We start from the raw sequence: 27,509 nt of genomic DNA, 5'->3' as shown, positions 1-27,509 counted from the left end.
GCCTACCTATCTACACCAATTTTCAAAGCAATCATACCCATTACTGCCAGCTACGAAGACTGACACACATACACACCTTTGACAGTTCGCAGGTGAAGTATCTAGGAAATGTCAAAATACCTTTAACAGTCAACAAGACCAGCTGTCAAAGCCCTAAACACATAATGAAATGCTAATATTTAACACTGCATTTTTATAATTACAAAATGATGACACAATAAAGCAAACCAGATATATTTTACGTATTGATTTTCCCATCAGTCTTGAAAAATTTTTGGCATGTTCTTGAATAATTCTATGAAAACTGAATTCAGACAGGCTCATTCCACGACCCCATGAGCCAGAACACCCATCATTCAGGTTTACTTTTAACTCCTGTTCTCTACAATAAATGATCTCTACTTTTTCAATAGAGAGAGTTTAAAATCTAAGCTTTTTTTTTTAAATTAAGGAAGTTCTCTATTTTGCATTACAGCACCTATATTAACTACAAAAATAATCAAAGCTTGTTAACATACATATAAAATGTAATTACCTGGCTGTGCATTGATCTTCACTGTGGGGAGTTTCCTTGTTGTAACCACAACAAAGGTGGTGTCTAATGATAGTAATGGCAAGCAGGACTGGGAAAAATGAATATTCAGAATTATATGATTAATGAAAAGAAAGTCTCAAAAACCCAGGAGCTTGATGAAACTTTCTATCTGAGAAGCTGCCAGTTATTGCCTTAAGTTTACAGATCTTCTGTTTGTTAATAATTGCAACATCTGATCATTTTGTAGCTTTGCGCATTTCTTTATAGGAATCTTATATCTTCCTGCCCATGAAGCGGGGATGGTTCGGGCTGAATTAGCTTTGATGCCATTAAGAGTGAGGCCCCTGGCATCGGTATTTTCTGATACAAGGAATTTCAGCCACCTCACAATGGAAACTTTTCATACATTTTCAATCTGTGCAGCCAGATAATGTAAAACAGAGAGATCTCTCTTTTCAAATTCTCCAAGTCGTTCAAGCTATCAAGCCATTACACTACTTAGAAAAAAAACACAATATAGATACATTAGTATTACATTTTATGTCAAATATGTGCCAATTTTTTCTTCTTCACACATTTTTTTTCCAGACAAAAGATAGCAGAACTGTCTTATAAGTGGTAAAAACTGAATATATTTTCTGTACAGACACATATTCTACATCTGTAGCCTTGCTTAAGGCATTAGTTCAGTTAATAAAGCTCAAACTTGCAAAATCCTCCTTATCATTATGTTATGTAGAAAAGAACCTTACATCTTCAGAAGCAGAGAAATACTGAATAAAGCGGCTCAACTAGGCAGAAAATAGAGGTCTGAAGTACTTTACTCACCTAGTTAACCTAGTTGTGAATTAGGAGAATGTCAAGATGGAGCCATATCAATAAGAACCCTGGTTAACTGCTTTTACTTTATCTGTTGCTGTGACTTTGGCATGTGACTAAAAGGGGACTATTTGGAATTAATCAATCCTTTTATGTAATTCCAAACTCTGTATGTCAAACCACACACCTATTTATTGATGGTTTGTTTGTTTTTTTTCTGCAGGTGCATCCTGCTTTATTATAGCCCTAAAAATGAAATCTATGTTTTATTCAGTTTGCTCATCGTAGGACTGACACAGCCAAACTTGGTTGAACTAAGACTTGGATCAACAGGTGTCTGCTGGGACATAAGCTATAGCAGGTTAGTTCCGCTTTAAGTTTAGGCAGTCACAAAACTATAGGAGTAGTTTTAGGAGAAAATATTTGTGGGTCTTACAAGCCGTTGCCAGAATTACAGCAATTACAGAGACAGCGAAAGACAGTGCCCCTACAGTCAAAGAGTAAATTTTTACTCCATTTCTCAGATCTCCTGTTAAAAATAAAACAAGATTTCTTTTATTTTGACAGCAAATGCTTTAACAGTAACTTCAGCAGCAAAGGAGCCTGCCAGCCTTCCACACCCCTGGAAACAAAGCACTTTCTCTCTTGCCAAGCTTCCGAAGGCTTAAGATTTTCCTGAATGCGGCCACAACACACTTTCAATCCCCCTAAGCCAGCTTCTCAGTGTTGAGTCCATTTGCCTGGGTGATCTGCCCACTTCCGGTGTGAATAGTTCATAGACAAAGATCTCTCTCCACAAGAAGGTACCATTTGTCCCTTTTTGAAATGACACAACTGTGCCATTTACATAAATGCTGCTGCTGCGTTGTTGATCACGTTAAGAGCATACTTTCCCTAAAAAAAAAATAAATTCCGAGACTTGATAATGACAGCATGGTATCCTTCGACCCAAACCAGGTAATGCTCCCTTTTCTGATCCAGCATGAACCATGCTCTCTGCACAGGGCTGCCTGCTGGCAGGCTCCCCATCATAAAAAGCTGGCAACTGTTGTTACACGTTGACTATGGTTTCAGCCCTAGATGACAAAAAGAATCTTCAATAAACTCACTACTAAGAAAGCTGGAAGAGGAAGAGGAGGAGTCTTCAGCTTACACCTACTCTGACAGAACCTATTTCTTCCCATTCCCTGGACTCAAGCCAGACCAGAGCAGGGCGTGCTGAATGTGATGTGCTCTTCACACTCAACAAGGTCTTAGCTTTTATACACACAGGGTGATGTATGGATGCTGACATTAGGCAGACAGCCACCAGTCACCAGAAGAGCTCTTTCAGCGATGAGGATGGATCTCATCTTTGGCATGGAGACAAACAATTTAAAATATTCCAATGGACTTTCTTTTCATTGTAACTCAGGAATCTTAGGAGAACTGAAAAAAGATGGTAACTCAGGCATGCTTTAACTAAGGTAGACATTAAAACCACTGATCACCTATTTCCAGTAAAACAGACAACAAAATTATAAAGCTGCATGTACCGTGAAGTTTCAGTAACAATGCAAGAATTTTAGTTTTCCATGATCCTAATAAGCCATTTCATTGCGTTAGATCTGATATCCAAACTCTCAATAGCCTACATCTCTAAAAGCCCCGTTTCCTCTGCCATGCAACATAGTGCAGAACAATTTAACAAAACCATATTATCCTTAAATTTACAGAAACAAAACAAAAACCTCAAGCCCAGAGCAATAAAAAAAATTATGTCTTATGTTGCAAAAATCACCTTTGAAAGTAAGATATACTTCAACCACCACTATTAGTCCCATAAATATTTCTTAGCCTTGGATGCACACAATCAAAATTAAGTTATCCCTACTATTTTAAATACAGATGACTTACACTAGAACAAGGAGAAGAAACATCCTAGTTTTCCACAGCAGACTGCGCTAATGATAAAGTTTCCATATAAGCTAAAGGACAGCATGCAACTCAGGGCAGAATTCCTACAGCACTGAAGCTTAAGGTTATCTAAACCCAAGAGATTATTTACACAAAACGTATTTCCTTAGAAAGGCCAAAAGGTGCAATCAGAGAAAGAAGAAAGAAAAGAATGCAAAAAAAATCAGTTCTCCCTGGTTGAGAGATTTAAGATGCTATGAAACAGTAATAATGCTATGCTTTTTTAATAATGTGCTAAAATATGATTAAATAGGATGCATACATTTATAGAAGTGTGCACTTAAACACATGTACCAAAAATTTAAAGATAAAAATACAAGTGTGAATATCCATGCAAAAATCATACAAGAAGCATCGATGTACAATATTGGCACACAATGATCCCTGCCATTCCTTTCTTGAGAATCACATAATATTTTTATCAGCAAAAAATTAAATGGCTTTATATTTAAAAGAAACCAAACAGTTCCACCATGCCCTAATGATCACCACATAAGGGAACCATTCATTAAGAGAGTCCTCGTCTACATAACCCATTTCATTCCTTCAAACCAAATGCTGTAAGCCAAGATGGCTACTTGCATGGGTAAAGACCACCCACAGATGCGCACCATAAAGCCATATCAAAGCTATATGTAAAACTCTCCTTGTGTGTGTTTGCTTTAGCAGAAAATAATGAATACCCTCTTCATAAATAAGTTACATGAAAAGCACCGTAATAGATAGGCCTTAGTTCTGTATTTACAATGTCCTCAAACTTGTGAATAGACATTTTATCTTCATTAATTCTCTCTTAAATTAATTGTTTCTAAAAGGAAGTATACACCAGTTAAATGAATGTGTCTACTTTTTTGCTTAAGCCAAACAAATATTTAAAACCTTCAGTGGGAGAGGACAACAAACTAATAGATGGTATTGGCATTATGGGAGTAATTCAAAGTATAAAGGGCAGTGCGGAAAAACTATCAAGATACCTGTTGGGGAAGATGACAAATAGCAATAAAGGCTGGCAAACTCAGCTGGAGATAAAGGGTACCTTACAGGTGAAAGCCTCAGACATCTCTTTTCTTCCCAGTGATAATTAATCTTCTACGTGCTTTGCACAGATTGGCTTTTAATGTCATTACTTAACAAGAAAAAGATTTAACATAGTAAGATATACTCAGAGATTGTTCCAAGTCATGAAGCTGTTTCTAAATGTTATTGTTCCCAAAGCTACCTGTACTTTTTTTTTTTTTTTATGTACTCTTCAGACATTTCTTAGGTATAAGACCAAATGGCAAAATTGGCATCGAGCTTTCTTCAGTATTGGTGCCAGTGACAGGCACCACTGATACAGGTTCAGAGCTGGAGCACTATGTTCCAGTTCAAACACAATGCAGGTTAGTGCTGATTTAACAAAAAAAAAAAAAAAAACCAAAACAAAAAGATCCAAAAAAACCCCCTCAAAACTCAGTTGTTTAACTGAAAAATCCACCAAACTGTGTCATGTGGATTAAACCAATTCTTGTTTTAATATTTTAAAGAGCCAATTAGGCCTAAATGAGAGAGAAAATACAACATTGTCAGATTTTGAAGAACTAATATAACATGCCAGCCTATGTTGTTTTTAATTCTGATCTAGAGAAGATGAATAATACATGCTTTAAAATTCTAATTTTAAGTACTGATATATGCTGATAGTTAGGAAAGCATACAACAGAGATGGAATAGAACCTAGAAGACCAAATGAGAATTTATACTCTGAAGTAATTGCATCTGTTAACCACTCCAGCTAACTGAACCAGAAGTAAACTTGTTAAAATGATAAACTAATGGAAAGTGTTAAAAAATTCCAGCTGAAGAATAAAAAAAAGCAGCACATTATCCACAGAAAGAGCCGGCAGATCTAGAAAAGCAGGTTAATAGTTCCAAATGACTGGAAAATGCCAGAGTTGCGTGTAACATCAAACATGCTTCCTACTGCCATTTTCAAAATCATTTCCCACCTATTCTGGAAAGCGTTACTAACGTTGAACTTTCTGGGGCACGCCCTTAGCTACTGAAACAGCTTCTGGTGGGAATGTGAATTGTTCAACAGATCCAAAAGATCTCACTCAGTAATGCTCCCAAAAGCATTTATTCTTCAGGCCATCTAGCAATTCAATTGTTTCAAGCACATTTTTACAAAGCAAAACCATGCATTATGAATTGGGATTTATGACATAAATTACAATAAACCAAGTAATGAGTATTTGTACTCCACAGGGTCAGCCTGCGCAACTTTAAATCACCTTTGGCTCAGTTTGGATTGCAGATGTATCTAATGTAATGGGCCAACAAGTTTTGATCTCCCCCATGGACTTTGGCTGGGTAGACCGACAGACAGATTGATTGTGACTGACAGTGACCATCCCTTGGCCCTTTCCTCTCCATTCCTATTAACTCCCCTATTTCAGAAAGTTTTCCTTGGCCAAGGCCAGGAAAAAATCCATTAACTGTGTAAGGGAGAGGGTCTGTTTCTCTCTGGTTTATCTTAAGAGTTGCTGCCGGCTTGTTCAAGGGCACCCTATTCTGGCTGGTTTTGTTCTTGGTCTGTTCAACTGCTAAACAAAGGAGACACAGGCTCTCAGTTTCCTGAGATTTGGATATTATTGCTGCTGTCTTCAAAAAACAAAATTGGTCTTCATTCTTGCTTATTGCCTATTAAGTGTTCAAGGTCAGGTTGGACAGGGCTCTGAGCAACTTGATATAGTGGAAGGTGTCCCTGTCCATGGCAGGGTGGGTTGGACTAGATGAACTTTAAAGGTCATTTCCAACCCAAACCATTGTGTGATTCTATTACGTTGACTGGCCATCAATGTAGCTTGCCGTTGAGAGTTCAGATGATAAAACTAATATAAAAGGCCCCAAATTACTCAAAAGTATGTTTGTTATAAATTAACAATATGCAAAGCTCACCATAATAAAATAAAGATGCCAGTTTAACCATACACACTTTTCATTAAACTATTACCCTCCTTCCACTATCAGGTAGGAGAAAATAGTAAATTAAAATGGGATAAACTGCATGCAAACCAGTCTGTTAGCATCAAACAGCTGGGCTGCTCCAACAGTGACAAAGAGGTCACCGTGTGAAAATACACAGTGATTACGGCAATAAAGGAAACAGCTGATAGAGGTTAGATGGTGGAAACAAGAGGGCAGCCACAACAGAAAGACAAGGTTGGAATGAAGACAGAAGGAGCCCGGGAGGAGCAGAGGAAGAGCCTGCCAAAAGGCATGGGTCTGGGACGCGGAGCTACAGCCTGAGGGGGAAGGGAAGAGCCTTAGTGCCAAAGACCGACTCCTCCCAGTATTGCTCTGCATTTTCAGTTTCTTACAACTCAGATGAACTCTGTTTAGGCTGAACAGTCATTTAAAAGTGATTTTAGAAAGGGGAAATTTCAGAGAGAAACATGCAGCCATTTCTGACACAAAACAACATTACATTTTTGGCCACATTACTAAATTCTATTTACTCTTCTAGGAAAGGCTGCGACATCTCCTTTATGATTTGGAACAGAGGCTTGAGAATCTGCCTGGGAAGTGAAACTGTTGGCATGCATCTCTTCCACCCTCCTGCAAACTGCATAACTTTGCATGAGTTCTATGCATTTCAAAAAACAAATCCCATCTATAGCTGTAGATCACCACACTTCACAGCTACATTTCTAGGAGACAGTTCCTTGTATTTAACATGTACAAGCCCGGGGCTGAACATGGCTTCCCCTTAAATTGTGGGTTTGGATTGCAGAATACGGTAGAATATTAGGTCAAGTATAAACCTAACAAAGCTGTCACATCTGTGGCTTCAATGCTTACTCCTGCTAGGGCCAAGCACCAAAAGCAGCAGCAGCAGTATAACCAACCCACAAGCAACAAAAGCTGGACACTGAGGGCCCCGTGACTGGAGAAAGCAGACTGGAACATAGATTGGAAGTGTCAGTGAAGGAGGTGCAGAAAAGATGGAGAGGAAAATTTGGAGGAAGAAGTAAGGTACAGGGGACTTATGGAGCAAGAAGACTGAAAATAGAGAAAGGAAACAGTAGTGGTAACAAACACATGAAACCTAATTCAGAGAATGGAATAAATGGAAGCATGCACTGATTGTGCAAGGAAGAGGGGCTAGAAGCATAGGACGAAGGAAAAGAGAGTGATATCTAAAGAGTGATAGAAAAAGGACTAGCCAGACAAATAGTAAGGTAGAAGAAATGGAACAAGGAAAAACAATGCTGAGGCCCTGGGAAAGGAAAATGGAAATGAGGACCAAAGCATGGATGAAAGCCTGGAGGCCTGTGGAGCAGTGCACAGCTACGTGAGAGAGGGTCCTGTAGAAGAGAACCAAGACTGATTGCTAAGTGATGTGGAAGTCCAAAGGGGAGACTCAGACTGGCCAGACAATGAGCATGGACCAGGCAAGAAGACTGAGGGGTGGAAACTAGGGCTAGCCAGAAGAATGAAACCAAAACAAAAAGGCAAGCTGGGAAAAGGCAGGACTTGAAAAATGACACATTAGTAGCAGTAAGGAAAAAGAAGCAAACACGCAGAAGGCACAACCTTTGAATGCTTGACCACCCTTTAGAAATGGAGTCTGGAATAAAACTCAAATTCCTGACCTTTCCTGTTCATTTCTATTACTGCGCTGTGCAGAAAATGACAGTCTTACCAGCAATTACACTCTCAGCTCACTGCAGAGGTCCACGCAATGACCTTAATGGAACCAACCCAGCTAACAAATCCTCAGAGTATCAGCATTACATTACAAAGCAAATTGAGGGGAAAAAAAAGAGGAAGATCTATTACAATAAGAACATAGGGAGTTCTCTCTCTCACATATACACACACGGAGTTGCTAAATTAGGACACAACTTCATATGAATATCACATACTGATAAAATTTGAGATGTGAAGCACTACCTGACTTCATCTCCTTTGTATACGTATTTTCAACATATTCAAATACTGTGGACACATTACTGAACAATACTCACTCATTTAACTAGTCTCCAAATTGTTCAGGTAGGCTTACTGCACGCTACTCAAGTCTTAGTCCACAGATTGAAGTATTGTTTTCTTCATCATACTTATCATGTCTCCCTGAGCACGTAGTATTTCAATCTTTCACATTAGAGAAACGTCAGTTTATTTTCACCACATTCCCATCATATCGCACCATCTAGTAGAGCTGAGACATCAACAGATTACACTTTAAAAGAGATCCTACTAACAGACGATGCACGTGAGAACTGCTACTGCAGAGTACTTTGCTTTGTAACTTTAAATGTTCTGATAGCAGCGATTTCCCCAGCAGCTGTAAGTATTCAGCATTTCCATGACTGATTCTAGTGCAATGTTTGAGGCCCACAGAATGAAGAGCATACAAAAGTGACTCCATTTATAGAAAGTATGGTTTCAAAGATTTGGCTAGCACCTCTGAAAGACTTTGGCAGAGGCAGAGATAGAAGTCAGCACACAGCCCCATTAACCTGACCCTTCTCTTCCTTGCCCTCCCCTCCAACATTGCCTCTCTTTACATTTCCACAACAAATGAAACAAAGGTCTATAGACAACAGTCCCCATCGCTACACAAACTATGGGAAACGCCCAGAGCTGGCCTATATAATACAATGAAGAGCAAAGGGATCCTGCATTCAGTCACATGGTTAATGCTATTGCAAAATGCACACCTGACATCTGGCATTCCTTAAATCTGAGTGATTTTGGAACTGCAACTACAACCTTTGAAATAAAGACTGGTGCACACAATATTACCTGAAATAATTCTAGCATTGGGGAGCTATAGGTCTATTTTGGTTTCCAGTTGATTTCAATTTATTGTTATGTCCTTGAGATTTTCTTCAGAAAATGAAATAAACCATTGGCAGTAGGTTATGACTACTTAAATCAGGTTCCTTTTTTTATTCTTTATGTGAGCAACAGACAGTGATGCAATTCATTTTTAATAATTTAAAATAATTTCCCTCCTCCTGCATTCAGAACAACCTTGTTCTTTCTTAACCCTTTCAATAACATTATCTTTAGCCTGATCTTGGAAGGAAAAAGGTGCGTAACAAAATGCACTGTTTATTTTTGAGTCCCTCCTCTAAATCCCCACTACAGACTCACCTTCTGAACCCACTGACTGGTCCATATTAACCAAACACATTAAAATCCCTTTGAGTTTTATGAAAATGAGAAGCTGCACAGAGAACAAAATGAGTGCAGCCGTTCAGCTCTTGGGACAGAAAAGTGTTTGAAGAATAGCTCGAAAAATTTTATGGTTTTTGATACCAGATGTACTCTGTAAATAACAACAGGGACATTTAATCAGAGGAATGTATTGTTGGTACATTTGGTACAACTAGGCCTGAAAAGGACACCTAACCAAGATGTTTTGAAAACCTAAAACTTGACAAGCAAACCCAAGATCCATGTACAAGATCCACGTACTCTCAACAGAACAACCCTCATTATAATACTAAGAATCACACCCCCAGGTCAAAGGACCCTTGCCCAGATCTAGACCCTTCCTTACAGGGCATCCATAGTACAAAGAAAGGACACTGTAGCTTTAAATGACCACGAGGCTTGTAAGAGCCAATAAGAAATGGATATGATTAGGTGTGATCACAAAATAACTGACAACTGTTGCTCCAAGTGTATAAAAAGCTGCTGTTTGTGTGCCAAGGGGTGCTAGCTTTGTGGAGCTACCACCTAGGACCCATCTCTGCAGAATGAAATAAATATGCAACGTCTCTCCTGGGTGTGTGACAACTGACTCACTGCACACCAGGCCATGAATCCTCTTTTTGGACAACACAAGGACAATTTGGTTGTCACCCAGCAGCCAGGCTGGCCAACCTGTACGTGGCTGCACAGCAGACCCAGACCTGCTCTCTGGCAGGACAAACAGGTAGTATGAAGCCACCTGTGAACAAGCAGAGGATTTACGAAAGGAGGTAAATGGACAAAACAGCTGGGTGAAGCTGGGGCGGGAAGAAGTACTGCAGTGAGCATTTCCTAGCAGACACGCAAGTTTGCTGTAGTTACTGATGTGGATAAGTAGCAAGGACCTGAGAGACAGCCCCACAGACCAGCCAGTTCCACCAATGCCAGACAGCTCACAGCCCATCACACCACCCAAGAAATTATGCGGCTACCTGAGCGTCCAGTGCTGCAGGGATCTTGGGATTCTTCAACCATCTAAGAGACACTCTCCTCTCCTATCAACGTGTCCCGGGTGCCACCATCTGAGGCAGTTGGGCAGGACGGCCCCTTCTTTGACAAGGAAGAGGTGAGGTGAATGGCAATCACCAGAAGCCAAACCAGCTCAGCTACATCACCGGGGAGCAGAGAAGCACAGCCAGCACAGTCAGCCTGTTTCTGCAAACCGATTCCCCTTATTCCAAAGAACATCATGACTGCAAAGCAGCCAGTGGGGAATAGACAGAGGCAGAGCATCTGTCACCTTGCCTTCCTTCCACTTGTTTTCCTTAAGCATCAACCATAGCAGTATCTGAGTGTCATTCACTGAATATTTTACACTGGTCAATCAGACACTTGCCACTACAGCTTCCGTGGTATTCTTTGTTGTAGAGGTGTCACAACATGGCACAATGCAGGGCCGCGTGGAGATGTGCGTGCTAGCTCGGAACACGCCAGTTCACCCAGGAGCAGCACAGCTGCATTAATGCAGCACTGCCCAAACTAGGTTAGTCCCCGTGTACCATACTAAACTGTAAACGTATCCTAAAGGGTGAGCAGTACAGAGCACAATGCCTCTTTGGTGACTACTGTATATAAATAATAAATAGGAATGCTCTCCACTGATGAGTCTGATCATTTGTACCTCTAACCTTCGTTTTCATCCTCCTACAACCCAGGTTCCCCGGTTTTATTAGAACATCCTGCTTGCATTCAAATCTTCCTTACAACAAGCTTAATAGCCAGACATACAGCTGTCCCACTAGTCTCGTATAGCAAGATCTATTCCACAGATCTCCGACTTCTACCAATAGCCAACATTGATACCGAATGAACTCTCACGAACAAAGCTATGTTTTCTTAATAACAGTTGTATAAACATAAGGTCTTCTCAGTTAAAGGGAAACCAACATCAAAAAGCAGTAAAACACGGAACCCTAAACCCTTCTTTCTTTGAAGAAACACGTTTGAAGCGAGGTGTTTCTAGTTATGGGTGAATGAAATGAGAATTCAGCTGCAACAAACGGACATCCAGTCCATATGAAAGACTAATTAGATCCATCTGAGAAGCTGTGTCTAAAACTGCTTCACATATTTCAAAGGAAAGCTCTTCTAGTCTATCTTTTGAGAAGACTACATCAAAACATTTAGTCACAGCTGACGCACATCTATCCACTACAGCAGCATTATTTTTCATAAGCCATAAAAGCTACATTAAAGTAATGTTAATAGTCTGGCTTACTTAAAAATTAAATTAAAGGGGGGAAAAGCAGCAAAGAAATTTAGAGCTAAGAAAGCAACTGAAAGCAGCAACGACCTTATAGTTCCCCCCTATGCCAAAGCATTAAGAGATCCCAAAGTAGAGTGTCATACTGAATATTAAATGTGCTGAGATTTGCTCAGAGAAGAGAATTAAAGATGAAACACCATCCAGGAGCTGCGGAGTTAACTATGGCTTTTGTGGTAATAAGCCAGGCTCTTAACACTACATTAGCTTTTTTTTGCTCACAACATTTTTTAATCTATTCATTCTACAAAATTTGGGGAGGGGGGCTGGGAAGTTGGAGGGGGTTTTGAAGACGGGAAAGAATTAGTTGGGCTTTTTCTTTCCAGTTTCGTTGGATGCAAAATCAATGGTAAAGAAAAGCATCCAAGTGATGCTCGTGTGAGCACTGTTTTTAGAAACTAGAAAATAATAATATGAGTATTGTGGTGCAGGATCTGAAGTGTGCATGGCACATACATGAACTGAAGACAACACCCATGCCCCAGGCAGTTTTCAGTCTTACACCAAAAGACCACAGAAGGACTGGAAGGGTGGCAGGACGTGTTAAATGCTGTTATGCCAAAAACATGATGTTCTGAAGAAAGAAAGTGGTATGTTATCTGTGTTGTTACAGATATTTAATTTACATTTCATTTATTGTTCACTGGAATCCCTGGAATCACTGGATCATGACCCATGGCAGAACACAGTGTCCATTTTCATACCATAGGAATTCATCCTATGAAGCCACCTGTATAGGTAAAACTCTTCATTAGGTAATTTAGAATTATTCATTGTAAAAACCTAGCTGCTTCTCTGCCTTCTAAGAACTACATTTTAAAACAATCAAGAGAAGTCTGATTCTAACAAAAGGAAAATAATTATCCAAACTGACCACAATCGCTTTTAAAAAAATTTACATTTTAGCATTTCACAGCTTTCGCTGCATTTTCTTTTTAAACGTTTCTTGTAGGCTACGTACCAGTGCCAGACTGTATCTTACTCTGAGTTTTGTAGCAGAACTACAAATCTCCAAAAACTACTATAAGCAAGCTAGTACACCACCCTGACATAGAGGGGAGAGCATATTTAAAACGGCACAATTCATTCATTACTTTCATGTAATTTTTAATTCTCAACCTTGTAGATATTTTCTCTATATGCTTATGGAGAACTGTGTGAATAAACTAATCCAAGAGATAAAAACCCACACCAATGACTTCTCTTTACAAAGCAAACATGCATCTATTGTACCAGTCCCTTACACCTACCTACTGCTAAACTGGTGTGGTATTTAAAAAAAAAAATTCTGCTTCTCTTTTTGTTTAGTATACAAGCACACCTACTACAAGTACATACAAATATTATATGAGTATACTTAATATTTACCGAAGCATTTTTACCTCTATCTCATCTAACATGTCCCAGTATCTAAATTCTCAGAGACACTCAATGCAGCAGAGTGGAAATGCATACCAGAAACACTGCGTTCACAACAAGATACTGAGGCCAAGGCCACTTTCATTTAAAAAACACAGTGTCAGCAGCCACAGAAACGTAGCAATTAAAGCACTTGCCCACAGAGTCAGAACACAAGGATCAACGCTCTCCTTGGACTGAAAGATTCGAGCCACAGTGCTTGCCTCCCGGGAGAAACTGTCCCACCCCATCAAGATAGGATGGAGCAGCCTCTACCCTGCCAGTAAATCTAAATCTGCCACCGTACAGAAAGAAATGTAAGAGCCGCAAAGCCACAGAGTCAGTCAACAAGTATGAGCACTCCTATAGCCCAGTGATAAAAGTAGTGTTTTGCAAGGGTGGAAACTGTGGGTTCTGCTCTTGCCACAGGGCTAGCTTACGCCTACCGCATTAAAACGCAAAACACATAAGTCTTACAAATAGAAAATGCTCTGGATTTGAACCTGAATTAAAAGAGTAAAAGTAGGTACACAACCTCTAAAGCAATAGTTACTACAGGTATACAACCTACAGAACTTGGTAATGAAGAATTTTGTTTACACAAATGCACATGTACTGCAACAGAGAATTTGCGTGCTACTCTGCAAGTAAAATATAAACCACTTGGAAAAAGTCAGGACGACTTTTCTGCTTAGAGCTGTAAGGATTATCTAACTGACCTGCCCCTTGCTCACGTGCACTTTCCCTTCATTCAAACTAATACAGGACATTGGAATAACAGTGTATTTTATTCCATACCTATAACAACGTAACATATATAACACTCCGATATATAACAATATATATTTAGAACTAGACTATAACCAGAAGATCTTCATTTACTGCTCCTGGGGATATATGTTAATTTGTATCTGTACTGGCTACCCCTCTTATTGTTTTAACCCCTACAGGTATTTCCTTTTCATCCCTATTAATACAGCCCTCGTATTTCTTTTATATGACCAATTAGTTATATATTATTATGTGCCTGAAGCATACCAGAAATGTAAAATACTAGTAATAATAATTCTGGAATTTTATTCATTCTCTTAACAAGATCGTTAATTTTATACCGATAGGGCTGGGCAACATTATTTTTCTACATGGATTACTGAAACGACAGAACTTAATATGCACTGAATTATGATCCCCCTCCATTCACATTTGTGTTTAAGGAATTAAATGTGGACTAAGTTTGCTTACATCAACCTTCTGTATCATTGCTCTGATTTTACATTATACTATTCCTTTTCACACTTGATGCTTTTCATCTAGTTTGATTTTGGGGTGACATTTCTTCTTAAGCATTTTTGTAAATTCTCTTCAAGGGGAGAAAACCAAAGAAAATATTTCCCGAAGTAATTTTAAAAGCAACTTACCCCTCAGCCATAAAATTTACAGCAAATGAATACAGCAGAGTTCTCCTAATTAAATGTTTATTACATTTTAATTTGAAGCCAAAGCTTAATCATAACTAGATATACATGAATTTGCCAACCAAATTAAAGAATACAGATAACTACTTATCTACTCTATGCTGATGATACAGGATGTATTCAAATAATGATGACAGTAATGCCTTCGATTTGTATTTTTATGCTCTCATTTATGTACTATACAACAGGTTTTCTCCTGCAGATGTTAAGAGGTACACAGGCCAATTTTCCACCTTCACAGATACCTAATAAATTCTTTACTTCTCATGAAAAAGACAGGGAAGAAACCTTTTTCCTAAAAATTATTAAAAACATTCATTAATCAATTTTTCATTGGGCTGAACAAGCTTCAGAAAATTCTCATCTTCTGTACTATATTTACCTGTTCTTAAATTTGAATTTAGGAAGTGATCCAATATTTTGTGAAAACGGTAGCCCATTCTAGTAGCAGTGTGAAAAAAGGTAATTAAGCCTTCTCTGCTCCTTTTATTCAGCATTTGACCTATATAGGTCCCTCTGGAAATATATCAAATTTCCATTTGCTCAAAGTAACTTCTGAACTATTTCACCTTACTCTTTAAAAAAAAAAAAAAAAAAAAAAAAAAAAACAAACAACTTTCATTCACCACAACTTCAATGATAAGAAGCTACTCTATAACTGAAAACATCTGGAAATTCTTTGTCAACTCAACAGATGAGAAGATGAGGCTAAGTGGTCTGGAAAGGTATGCATCTACTACAAGAGATGAAGAACTGTAACAGAAAGGGCTGTTTTCAAACATGAAAAAGGCGAATAACAACAATTACTTGCAGAGAAATCATGCAAATCAGCAATAGTTATCAAGACAGAGGATTCCTATACTATCACAAAGAATCAGAAAATTGATTATGCCAAAAAGGTTTTCAAGAATGCAGTTTATTGCATAAAATACAGCTACAAATTCCTTGTTGAACTAAAAAAATTAGGTCCTCAACCTACGCATAGAGCAACGAACTTGAAACAAAGAGAAGCATGACTGAATCTCCGAAAGTGTAATTACTTACTGCTGGTATTCATCATTTGAGCCTTTGGATTCATCCACTGCTTTTGTGAAAGCAGAGGTGTAGACAAAAAACAAGATGACCCATTCCTTTTCTACCACCTCTCCACCACAAAGATATTAATACAAACCGTTCCTTAGCTGTCAAATTCGAGTGACATTCATAACAGAAAAAGAAAACTGAAGAATACTGAAGGAAGTAAGGAGGGTGGGTTATAGCAGTGAAGAGATCGCACTACAGTCATATAATTACTTATCTTTCATTCTTTTGCTGAATGAAAGTTATACAGTGGTGGATCCAATAAATTGAACTTTATTATTGGATACCTGGTCCAATGTATTTATGTTCTCCCTTGCTTAGGCCACTTACATTCTTTGCCACTATTTTTATTATATATTTCAAGTGTATTACTGTTGTGGTTTAACCCAGCAGGCAGCTGAATACCACCCAGCCACTCGCTCTCTCCCCCTGCCCAGTGGGATGGGGGGGGAGAATCAGAAAAAAAGTAAAACCTGTGGGTTGAGATAAAGACAGTTTCATAAAACAGCAGAGGAAAAAAAAATAATATTAGAATACACAGAATATACAAAACAAGTGATGCATAGTGCAATTGCTGACTGATGCCCAGTCCATCCTTAAGCAGCGATTGCTGTCCCCCCAGGCCAACTGCCCCCGAGCATGACGTCGTATGGTCTGGAATATCCCTTTGGCCAGTTGGGGTCAGCTGTCCTGGCTGTGCCCCCTCCCAGATTCTTGTGCACCTGGCAGAGCAGGGGAAGCTGGGAAGTCCTTGATTTAGTGTAAGCACTGCTCAGCAACAACTAAAACATCAGTGTGTTATCAACATTCTTCTCATACTCAATCCAAAACACAGCACTATGCCAGCTACTAGGAAGAAAATTAACTCTATTCCAGCCAAAACCAGGACAGTTATCTACATGAAATCCATCCAGATCAGAGAAGGTCAGTTCATGGCTGACCGTGACACCGAAGTCCTACACACACCAGTGGCTAAGGGGCTGCGCACAGTACGGCTGGGGAGGTCAGCTCCCCTCCAGCAGACCATTAGCAAAGGGAGCCCACACTGGCTGTGAGCAGCCAGGAGTGGAAGCCTGTGAATAGGCAATGAAGCCACCATCACATGGATCCAGAGCATCCTTGGGGCTGACATCTGGCTTTGAAGGGTCAATTTAGTATGGTGCAGGGAAACCACACAGCTACCAGGTTTGCTGAATATATGTAGGTTCCCATTTGCTTTTGTCTCTCCCACCCTTCGGTACTCTACAAAACACTCAAGCTTCGTAAAGAACAAACAGACTCCAACCTTCATCAGCAAAACTGGATCAACTCTTCGTATCAATGAAATCATAAATTAAACACATTTCATAGCCAGACTTGCAATCAAAGACAGCAAGATGAAGAAGATTCCTGTCTGAAATTGAACTAAACAAACGATTCCAGACTTCGGTGGCGGGATGCTTCTAGGCCGTTTGTTGCTATTTTACATTAGTCTTATGTAAAGGAGGGTATTCTTCCTTCAAATTCTATTTTAGCAGTAATCTTGATTGTAAGATCTTTAACTCCATTGACAAGATGAAAAATTTTAAGCACAAGAAGAATACTAACCATAGCCCAGAATCTGACCAACTGTCCTCCAAAGAATTAAATGGATATATATGACAAGCAGCTAGCTTAAAGATTCTTCTAATAATTAATATATAGGACAAAGAACAAAGACAAAATAATAAATGACATTTACATTAATTTAGTTGGAGAGTTCTTGGTACACAAGCAAGCAGATCTCAAAGTTGCCTAATTTTAATTCTCAAGTCAGATTATTAGAATATTTTCATTGAGAAACTGTTTGTTGTTTATGTTGATAGGGTATCACCAGAAACAACTGTCTGATACTGAAAATTCTAGTACACTGATTTTATACAAACTTAAGTATTAGCATACACGTTGCTGGCTTCAGAATAACAACAGAACTACTACTATTTTAAAAGAAAAAATCAAATTAGGATTCGCAAAAGCTTTTAACCTCTACTGGAAACAAAAAAACTTATATTTTTGTTTGCACTGCTTCAGGCAAACAGTATTGCTCACGCTTGACCACTTATCTTTTAAATCCTTCAGTTTGGGGAAGCAAGGCCTCTGAAGTGGCCTGAAGCCAGCTTGCATCAAGGACCTCTGTTACAAATAAAGTGGTCTAAAACAGATGGTTACAAAACTCAAAATCCTGACAAATAAAGAGCAGCAAAGAGCAGTTAGCACTGCACAATTCATTAAGATTCTCATGATAAAGGAAGAAAACCACAGATGACCCATAGACCGAGATGCTGACGAATGATCTGCTTGCAAACAGCGGGAAGCATGGAGGAGCCTGCTGCTCACACTCCCCACACGGAGAGCAAAGCGCTGCACACTGTGAGGTGGTGAGGTTTTGGCTGGCGAGAGTAGAAGAGTTAAGGAAAAAAGAAAAAGGAGTCACTGTTGGAAGAGTCCCAGTGGTAAACAAAGTAAATCAGGATGCGAACACCGCTGCTGCAATGCACGGGTTGCAGTGGGAGTAAACTTCTGAAGGGGAATGTGAAGGTGGCCCTCCCACCGGGCTACCTAACCGCACCACAGATTCAGCTATCTTTGTCGCAAGCCACAAGGGGACACAACCCACAAAGTCAGGAGCTCATGTCACACCAATTTAATAGCAAAAAGTAAATGCAGAAATTCAAAAAGTGAGGCTTATGTTTCTGACAGCAAATTTAATAAAGCAAGCTTTGAATTTCCCCACATTTTTCTGATGGTATGTTATAGCTTCTGATCAGGAACAAAATTTCTCATTCCCAGTCTTTGACTTTTCTTCTTTGCAGTTTTAAGGCAATGTTTTTTCCACTGTAAAGTTTTACATGATAATTCAGATTTTTGACTCTGCTATATTTACTATATTCTCTTGTCTGCAGCGCAATCACAGAACCCCAGCAAAAAGAAAACTATTAATAAAGAATAACATGTCCTCTAACATTTATCCAGTACAATGAAAAAGTGTAACTAAACCACCCTGGTGCTCAAAAATAGCTACCTGCTTTTTACAAACCCAAACTCGGGAGTTAATTTTAATACACTGTACCATAAGGTTTAAACGAGATAGACCTCTAGTCACAGTGAAATCCACCTACTGTGAGGTATTTCACCAGCTATGGGATATTCCAGGTACAAATAAATAAGGAATTATCTCTCCCCAAATATACAGGCGTGGTTAGGGTAGAATCAGAATGCAGAAGCTTCCATTGCCAAACCCTCTGGCTCAACCTTTAGGGCACGCAGCATATCCTATCTGGCACCCCTACTTCCTCCCTATTGCTCATGCACCCCTTCACCCATGACGCTGGGGGGTGCTCAGCTCCCCCAGGGTGCTCCTGCCTCCCTACTGAGCAGTGGAAGGCAACAGCAGTAGCACACTGCAGGAACGCAAGGACAAGAGCAGGAACCTCTGCATTTGTTATTTTTGTTTGAATAACAACCCAAAGGACTAGAAATCAGACTCTGTATGTACCTCGTTAAACTGGGCTTATGCTACCTGTAATGCTCATATTGCTGCAAGACATCAGAACTGTTTAGCAGTCCCATTTAAACTGAGAGACAGGTTTGGACTGTGGTATAGGTTGCATTGATTTTCTGTATGTCAAAATGATAAACCAGCAACAGCATTACATGTTCAGCATTCTTTCTCTTTCAGAGTTCAATGAAGACACGCAAGAAGAGTAAACAGCTGTCAGAGGTAAAGTAGAGGACTTCTGGGATTCTTCACAGTCCTCCTTTTCAACGATTCTAAGAAAAACTGACTTCTTTAGACCCTTTTGAAAACTTTTGCCTAAGAGTAAACAGATACTGTGCAAGTCAACTATTTAAAAAAAAAAATCTCCGTTTGGTTTTGGAATTACCATTACCAGACTTAAGTAGTAGTTCTCTCTATAAATCTACCTTCTCAATACTCCAATTCAACCAGCTTGCACCTTGGCTTTATTCTGCTGAACAGCTGAACTGCTGAACACAGCATTACTGTTATTCTATTGCCATGGTCTATCTTTCTGACTTTCATGCTGACAACATTAAATGCTTAAGTAATTATCTTAGAATATTTCTAAAAACAATAGTTTATACACATTCTGAAGTGACCTAGGCACATCTTGAAACACTGGCATTTTACCATCACCACATACAGTTTTACCAGAGGTGCTGAATAATTCCATTCCAGTATGATTACGCATTCAACTTGCTTGGTTCATTGACTCAGTTTTTTAATCACTAACTTAAGCTAATGTAATTTTTGTTGACATCACACTTATTTTCTTGCTCTCATATCTACAATGGAGCATAAGACCTTATTTCTGAACAAAACGCTAAACAGGGTCATTAAGTAGAAAATTAATTTAATAAACAAGTAGGTACAAAAGTGTTCCACAGGCACAAGCAGAGAAAAATCTTTGTACGCTAGAACTATTTAATTAACGTTGAGAGTATTGTTTGGTAATTCACAGAAATGCCTACTAAAAACAAATATCTGTTTGGTCATTGAACAGATAGAGAATTTTAGCAGGTGTCAAGGATAATATGCATTGACTCAATACAACAAATTTCTTCGAAAATGAGCAGAACTTACAGAAAATGATGAGCCATCCTTTGAAACTGCAACCGGGTAAATTCCATCTCCTAGACGCACAGAGAGCTCCCAGCTACTTCTCTTTGATTTAGCAATAGGAATTCTAAAAAAGAAACAGACAGAAGAAGAATTTTTAACAGAGATTTCATGCTTCTCCCATTTTAACCAGAAGCGCTCGCCTCATAGGCTGGTCATCAAGGATGTGTGATATCATTACTCTATGGACACAGTTGGAGAGCATACCTGAAAAAAAGAAATACTAAATACACTTTTCTGTCAAATGGCATATAAGGAGAAAATACACTCTGCTTTCTTTCTGGATTTGCCTTGACACACTGCGTGTGCTGATAAAGTTATAGGAAGCTCCTGAATACAGCCAGCGCTTGCTGCGGAATTAGCTCAAACAGGATGAAAAGCAGATGAGAAGGTGGGCTGGCAGGAGAATAGCAACAGCGATAGCTGGAGCATTCTTTTTTAAGGGCAAAATATAATCACTATTTCTTTCATCTCGTTCTCAGTAAACCTTAATTAAAGGCCAATTACAGACAAAAGATTCAGCCAAACAAGTAATACAAGTAATTTTATAATTAACACACTTTTTAGAGTATCTCATCCACAGAACCCTTCAAGCAAACTGAAAAAATTATATATCGTCACAGCCCACATGCAGGATTATAGCTATTCCTGCAGCATTCTATGGCTGCACCAGTTATCAGGCAGTACAAGATACCTGAATCTAGCTTAAAGAAGCATACCTGACAGCAAAGGAATGAGCTCTGAGTCTCCATTCTTGGAAGTTCAGAGCGAAACAAGTAATTTTCAGCTATCTTATTTAAATGTATATTCAATTTCGGTTTCCTCATCCTAACTTCTCAAGTCTCTTCCACTTTGTTATAACAACTGGTGTCCAAAGGTATGCTACAACTTTTCTAATGAGTGGTTGCCATGTATTAGCATCAGCCAGCACCATGTGGCCTAAAGAGAAGGTAGAAACGTGGAGTTTAAACTCCAGTAAAACAAAGACACATGATTTTGGTATAGCTTTTCTTCCATGCTGACTCTTACACATTTACTTTTTCTGTAAGAAATCTATAGAGATAAGTTAATCACCTTTAGGTCTCTTCTTAAGGATTATTTCTGCTATAATGTTCGCCTATTGTATATTAGAGAGCTTATTACACCATTTCACTGCAGCCTTCAGAGTCTTAAAACTTGGAAACACGTTTTTCTGTGTTATGTCGCATGCATCCTCCTGAGCATTCACGTGCCCAGGGAACCACATTTCCCCAAAGGGAGTGCTCAAGTTCCATGCAGAATCAAGAGGGAGAGGCACCTCTGAGGCCTTCAGAACCCATGAGAGGAGAAATTACCTGCCTAAGCTAAGGATAACAAACTGGCTGGATAAGGATTTCAAAAATTATTTTAAGAAGGTTGGGTTTTTAGACACCTGAATTCTAAGTAAGTACAATTTCAAGGTACCTAATTAGGCAAGGAGTTTCCAAAAATTGTGCCTTGCAATGTGCCTCAAAAGGGGAAACGGACACCTTAAATATATTAGCTAGAAAGAGAGCTGCATGCTTATCATCAGTTACTTCTGGATCCAGGCCAGGTAAGGCCTACACCAGATTTCAACAAACAACTTCGCTCACCTCTAACTATCACTACCCACCGAGTTCATGAAAACAGATACTGAAAATAACCTGTTGCTATACTAATGATGCCAAGTGTTACCTTTTGCATTTAATATACAGCAGCAATTGTCAAAACAACAAATCTGAGGAAATCTCTATGGCTTATTGGGTGCAACATTTCTCAGCACCTCGTCTTGAAATTCCTGTCATGTCACCAAAACATTTAGACTGGCTGATAGGAAACGTGACAGACACGGGTGTTCCTGAAGAAGAGGAACAGGAATTTCCTGCACAGGTAGGAGGCAGCAAGCTGAGAGATGTTTTCATTGCACTTCCTGGTATCAGAGCCCCCAGAAGGAGGAATGCAGCAGGGTTTTGGCAGAGCCTGGCTAAATTCTCCATGGTAGTCCACTGCAATAACCAACAGGATTTAATGGTTTATAGCAACTTCATATTTCTTGTGTAAGAGGTAAGACCTCGTCTCAAACACAGCTTAGCAGATCCGCTTCACTGGTGGCATGAGATTCCTTACAACCTTGCCAGCACGGCCCTGCTTCATATTGCATTTGACTGGAAGTGACCTCATGAATCTGGCTGCTGGCCATCAAAGGGAAGACAGTCTTGTTCTCCAGCAGGGATTATTTTTGTTCAGTCCTGTCTTGCTGAGCTTTGTCAAGTGTATCTCCAAACAGGATGCATGCCTCTTGAAAGGCATGACTATGATCGCTGCTTTGCCTGGGTTTCAAACAGCCACACAGGCATATAATTCCGCTCTCTGCAACACTGGTGGTCAGAAGGGCAAGGTCCAGAGCTGCAGCTAATACCAAGTACTCGGCAAGTTGTACTTCCCTCCTGGAATTGCTAGATCCATTTGCACAGGGACATTTTTCAGCTTTGCTAATCAAACACCTGTGGCTTTGTAACCGTAACCTACAGTTACACCGGCTAAGAGAGATGCTTACATTAGCTCATAAGAATCCTACTTTTTCTTCATTAAATCAAATTCCTTTCAAATAAATTATCCTGTAGTACTAGACTCCATTTTGATGGATTCAGAGGTTGGTTGGTTGCTTTATATTGGTAAGGATCACGAAGTCCAAAAGTAAGGATCAAAGTCCAAGTTTCTTGGATATGGAAAGGAAGTTGCTCAAGTCTGTGAACTACTTTAGAGATGCAGAAGTTTCTGTGTGACTAAGAAAGGGGCTTTTTGGTGGGGTTTTGTTTTGTGTAGGGTTTGGTTTCTTTTTAATGTCTAAGAAGTCCCAGTGCATGGGAAAATCTCTGTGTTCTTGGGCAAGGTTGCTTCCTTACTTGAGAACTCTTCTAAGTCTTCCAAAGAGAAAACATCTGGGCTTCTGAATATATTTTCCATTAGTTCATGGAAAACTCCACAAACTTTTGGCTATTTTCAAAAATGTACATAACTTTTAAAATTCTACATGCTGGGCTGAAATCTGACACATTCTGTTTACATAAAAAACAGTGAAAGAAAAAATAATGTCATTTTTACCATCATAAAAGACACAAAAAACTTGAGGCGCTTCCCCTTCAACCCGAGTTTCAGAATCCACATGATATGACTTTCATAGGGTTCAACATGCCCTCCCTTTCTTGTCCCAGTTTTGGTAAATGATGTATCATCAAAAAAGTTACTTTCTTTACATATAAAGATCACTGGCTGCAGGAAGAAACGCAAGTTTGTCAGCAAGATGAGTGCCAGGTGAATGGGAAGGAGGGCCACAGAGAGCTGTGCGCTGTTGTCCCTCACCGGGCATATTACACACAAAGAGAAGAAGAGAGCAAAGGCAGCTCTGCGGCTGTGACGACAGGAGGTGGGTGGAGAAGAGCGTTATGGACTCCCTTCATACAGAAATGGGCAGTTCTGAACCTCCCTGCTCCACACCGCCTTCTAAAGGGAAGTATCAGGAGCAATATGGGCACAGGCAAAGAGTATGGTGATGGCCTGGCTCTAAGTCATAAAGACATTGCTCTAGAGCATTGAAGTTGCAAGAACACATACACGGTGCGAGAAGAAAAACAGCAGTGTTTGCCTGCTCAGTTACTTATTTATTTTCAACCTCTGTTTGTTCAAGTACAGATGATGTCATGGTCCCACAATTTATTTCATACATTGCACAGTGTATTATGTCCCTTTTACCCCCAGGTGCCATGAGAGAGAGAGGGGGAGATATTTTATAATAACGCAGCAATTATAGCTCCTGCTTTCTTTGCAAGTTTTCCGTGAGGAAAGCAGACAACGGCTAAAAATTTTAGATCGACACACACTTACTGTGCTCCTGGAAAAACAGACACTAGTTAAACCATTATCTATTCTAGTCAAAAACAAATAACGAAGGAAAACAGACATTCACAAAAGCAAGTCAAGTAATAACTCTGCCCCGGCCTGTCCATTTTTATTGTCGTCAGCCAATCAGATAGAAGGAACTCAATAAAACTACAATTTTCTGCAGTTTGTGGCAAATAAACTCCCCTCTCCCGATTACTGTTGATGATGTAATGAGCTATGATAAATGTCACCAGCTCCTAAAGGGTCAGGAAATTGAGTATAGATTTTTTTACTTCCCATTCAAAATGTGAGTTCTAACACTGGGGGGAAAAAAGCTTACAAATTCTCTTTACTTCTGATATTTTTGCTGCATAATACTTCACATAAACACAGAGAAATCCCAAACTATCATAACAAATTCTCCCGTTAAGAAAGATTATAAGCGTTTGAAAACCACTTTATATGACACTCCGTAAAGCTGTTTTTCAATTGTGCAATTACCTATTCAGCAGTTAAATAAAAGTGAAATATTGACTTAAAACAATGTTAATGGTCAAAGAATCATTAAGAAATCCTTCATCATAACTTTCACAGCAGGTGGCCTGTAAAATGATCAAGAATAATGTGCTGGATTCTGTAGCCACCAAGGTCAGTTTCTGCATACAAATCTTTGCAGGGGGAGAAAAAAAGACCTTCAGAAAGTGGGCCATTCATCTGAACCAAGTTCAGAGAATTTCCAGCACTGTGAAAAGATATGTTATGCAAGCACATAGATGTATTCAGTGGGGGTAGACTGAACCAGCTACATGGAGACTACAAAGGAGCCCTCCCATGGCTCATGAATAAGTCGAGGAAATGATCAGAAAAAAAATGGAGAGATGTTTAGACAGATGGCCCACTTAAAATGCCTGGGACAGGGCATAAGCAATTTTAATGAAACTTTAGATCTACCATATAAATTGTTTCTTATTTTCTCCGCCCTCCCCCCCAAAAAACTCAAGGAAGGCAAATAGAAATTTAACAACTCAAACACGAGCCTATCTTACGATGTAAAAAAAGGAAAAAGGGAAGTAAATCTCACACTTCTGAGCATGATTAGCTTAATAAGTTCATATACAAAGAAATATCCTTCACAGGACCTTCAACTATCAGCTGAATATAAAAGCAGGGAATGGATAGATTAAAAGAATTCTAAACAGAAGTGTACTGCCAAACAAAACAAAAATCTAAGCTTTACTATCTGAGTACTTTCAACACTTTCCAACATAAAAGTTCATTGTTGCACAGGAAAGATAAAAGCAGCACTTTCACAGGATTATTTTAAGAACTAAAAATTATGTGAAAGGAACCTAAGAATCTGGGAATATTTTATTCAGCAATTTGAAGTATTTTCTACATCTATTCACACACATTTTCTACATATATTCAGATTCATCCATCTATATGTATCATGTGCACTTTTACATAAAAACGGGTTTTCCTTCTTTCTGCTTTATATGTGCATATGTATATATATACTCCTTCCACCAACAGTATGAAAATATACCATCATTAGAGTAAATTCTAGTTCTGCATATGTCATACAAAATAATAACCTCTACTAGCCTGTGTGCCAGCTGATCAGACAAAGGCTGAAAGAATTACTCAATGGTTATGTCAAAAAGATTTTACATCACATTTTCCTACACATTACATTTAGATCAATAACAAATATGCATATTTATAGCCATGTATTCTATCTGAATAGTGACCACAGGAAAAAAATTAAATTACATGGAAAGTAAACTATAAAATAAAAAGCACTGCTTTAAAAGGATGCTATGGAGTGCACTGTGCTTTGATTCAAAACAGCGTACATCTGGATGCTTCCTTTTCCTTTAACAGAAGCCTTTTGGGGGATGTGCATTCACATAAGGGCCTGCAATCCAGTGCCCAATGAAAACTTCCAGTGCCTTCACCAGTGAACCCCAGATCAAGGCTAAAAAAAGAAACAGTTAAAGCTAGATCTTATAAATCTAGGCTGAATTTAGCTGCCCAGATCTAAGTGTGTGGGCTCAACCCCTTTCATCTTTGTTTAACCGGCAAGTAACCCTGCAGACAACCTGAGCTCACCCTCTTCCACTCTGAAGGTCTCTGAGCATGCAGGGGTTGGGTCCTGCAAACGGAGCCACCCTAACCCAACTGCTTTGCAGTACCTTCCCCATCAGCCTGGCAGCGGGGCAGAACTAGGGGCTCCTCTGCCAAAGCTGCCTCCATAGCCTTAAGAAGGTGTGCTCCAAACATGCAGGCAAACCAGCAATTCTAAGCCTCTTGAAAAATCTTTTACGGCTCTTTTAGCTTTAAATCTATAAGGCAAAGGAAGCAGGATTGCTGCTATCACTGTAACAAATTCATGCTTGCAACACGTACATCCAGAGGATGAAAGGTCTGGGTTATCAGTCTCCCTCAGCCTGTGAGGGTTCAAATCTACCTCCCATCTCTCAAAAGAAAGAGCCAGGGCCCAGGTAGGCCTTAGGGGACTCGCCAATCTACCCTGCTGATGGTAGGAAGGAATGAGAGATTCATGGAGACTCAGAGAATACAGCTTTGCAGCCTGATGATGCATCCTCTTGGACAAAGAGTTTTGGCATTTGGTCCCACTCCAGGAAATTTCTATGCACTTTGCATTTAACAAATTGGATGTAACACAGCAATCCTGGGAGCCGCAAGCGCAGCCCAAGACCTCTCAATTTCAGGGGAGGGTCAGACTGCCCAGTCCTTCAGCAGATGTCAGCATACCTTGAAAATTACAAATAAATAAATGTAAAATGTGATATCTGAAACTCATTTCCTCTCCTATGTCATGTCAGGGCCTACTTTAGCATTTAGTTTCTCTTGGAAAAAGGAAACATCACAAGCATTAATGCTGGATAAGAGATGCTGCTCCTCGTCTCATTGCAAGCATTTGTGAGATGAGAAGCAAGGAAGTTTCAAATCATGTGTTCACAAGTACAGAGAAAAGACATTTGTTTTCCATATAATTTACAAGTCTGTGCGTCTGATCTGTTCTTTCAAACCATCTTTCCTAAATCAGCAAAACTATTTACCAAAGAATGAACTACTTGCAAGCAGGTGTTTTTAATCACATCAGTCAACAATATTGACTTGTGTGTACTGACAATTCTTATTGAGAGAAAAATCTGAAAATCTGTTAAT

General features: G+C 39.3%; 1 protein-coding gene across 1 annotated transcript in view; it reads right to left on the bottom strand.

Annotated features, from left to right (window-relative positions):
- LOC104135673 (propionyl-CoA carboxylase alpha chain, mitochondrial) overlaps positions 1–27,509 on the bottom strand; it is a 252,781-nt gene that overhangs the window by 17,804 nt on the left and 207,468 nt on the right. Inside the window, exon 20 of the mRNA XM_035889044.1 lies at positions 20,397–20,499. Within this exon, the coding sequence (XP_035744937.1) occupies positions 20,397–20,499 (103 nt within the window). The remainder of the gene's footprint in view (positions 1–20,396; positions 20,500–27,509) is intronic.

The sequence above is a fragment of the Egretta garzetta genome, unplaced genomic scaffold (assembly GCF_000687185.1).
Source record: "Egretta garzetta isolate BGI_Z169 unplaced genomic scaffold, ASM68718v1 scaffold182, whole genome shotgun sequence".
NCBI classification, from domain to species: domain Eukaryota; kingdom Metazoa; phylum Chordata; class Aves; order Pelecaniformes; family Ardeidae; genus Egretta; species Egretta garzetta.
Note: the sequence above shows the minus strand (reverse complement) of the source record. Positions and strands in the feature narration are given on the sequence as shown.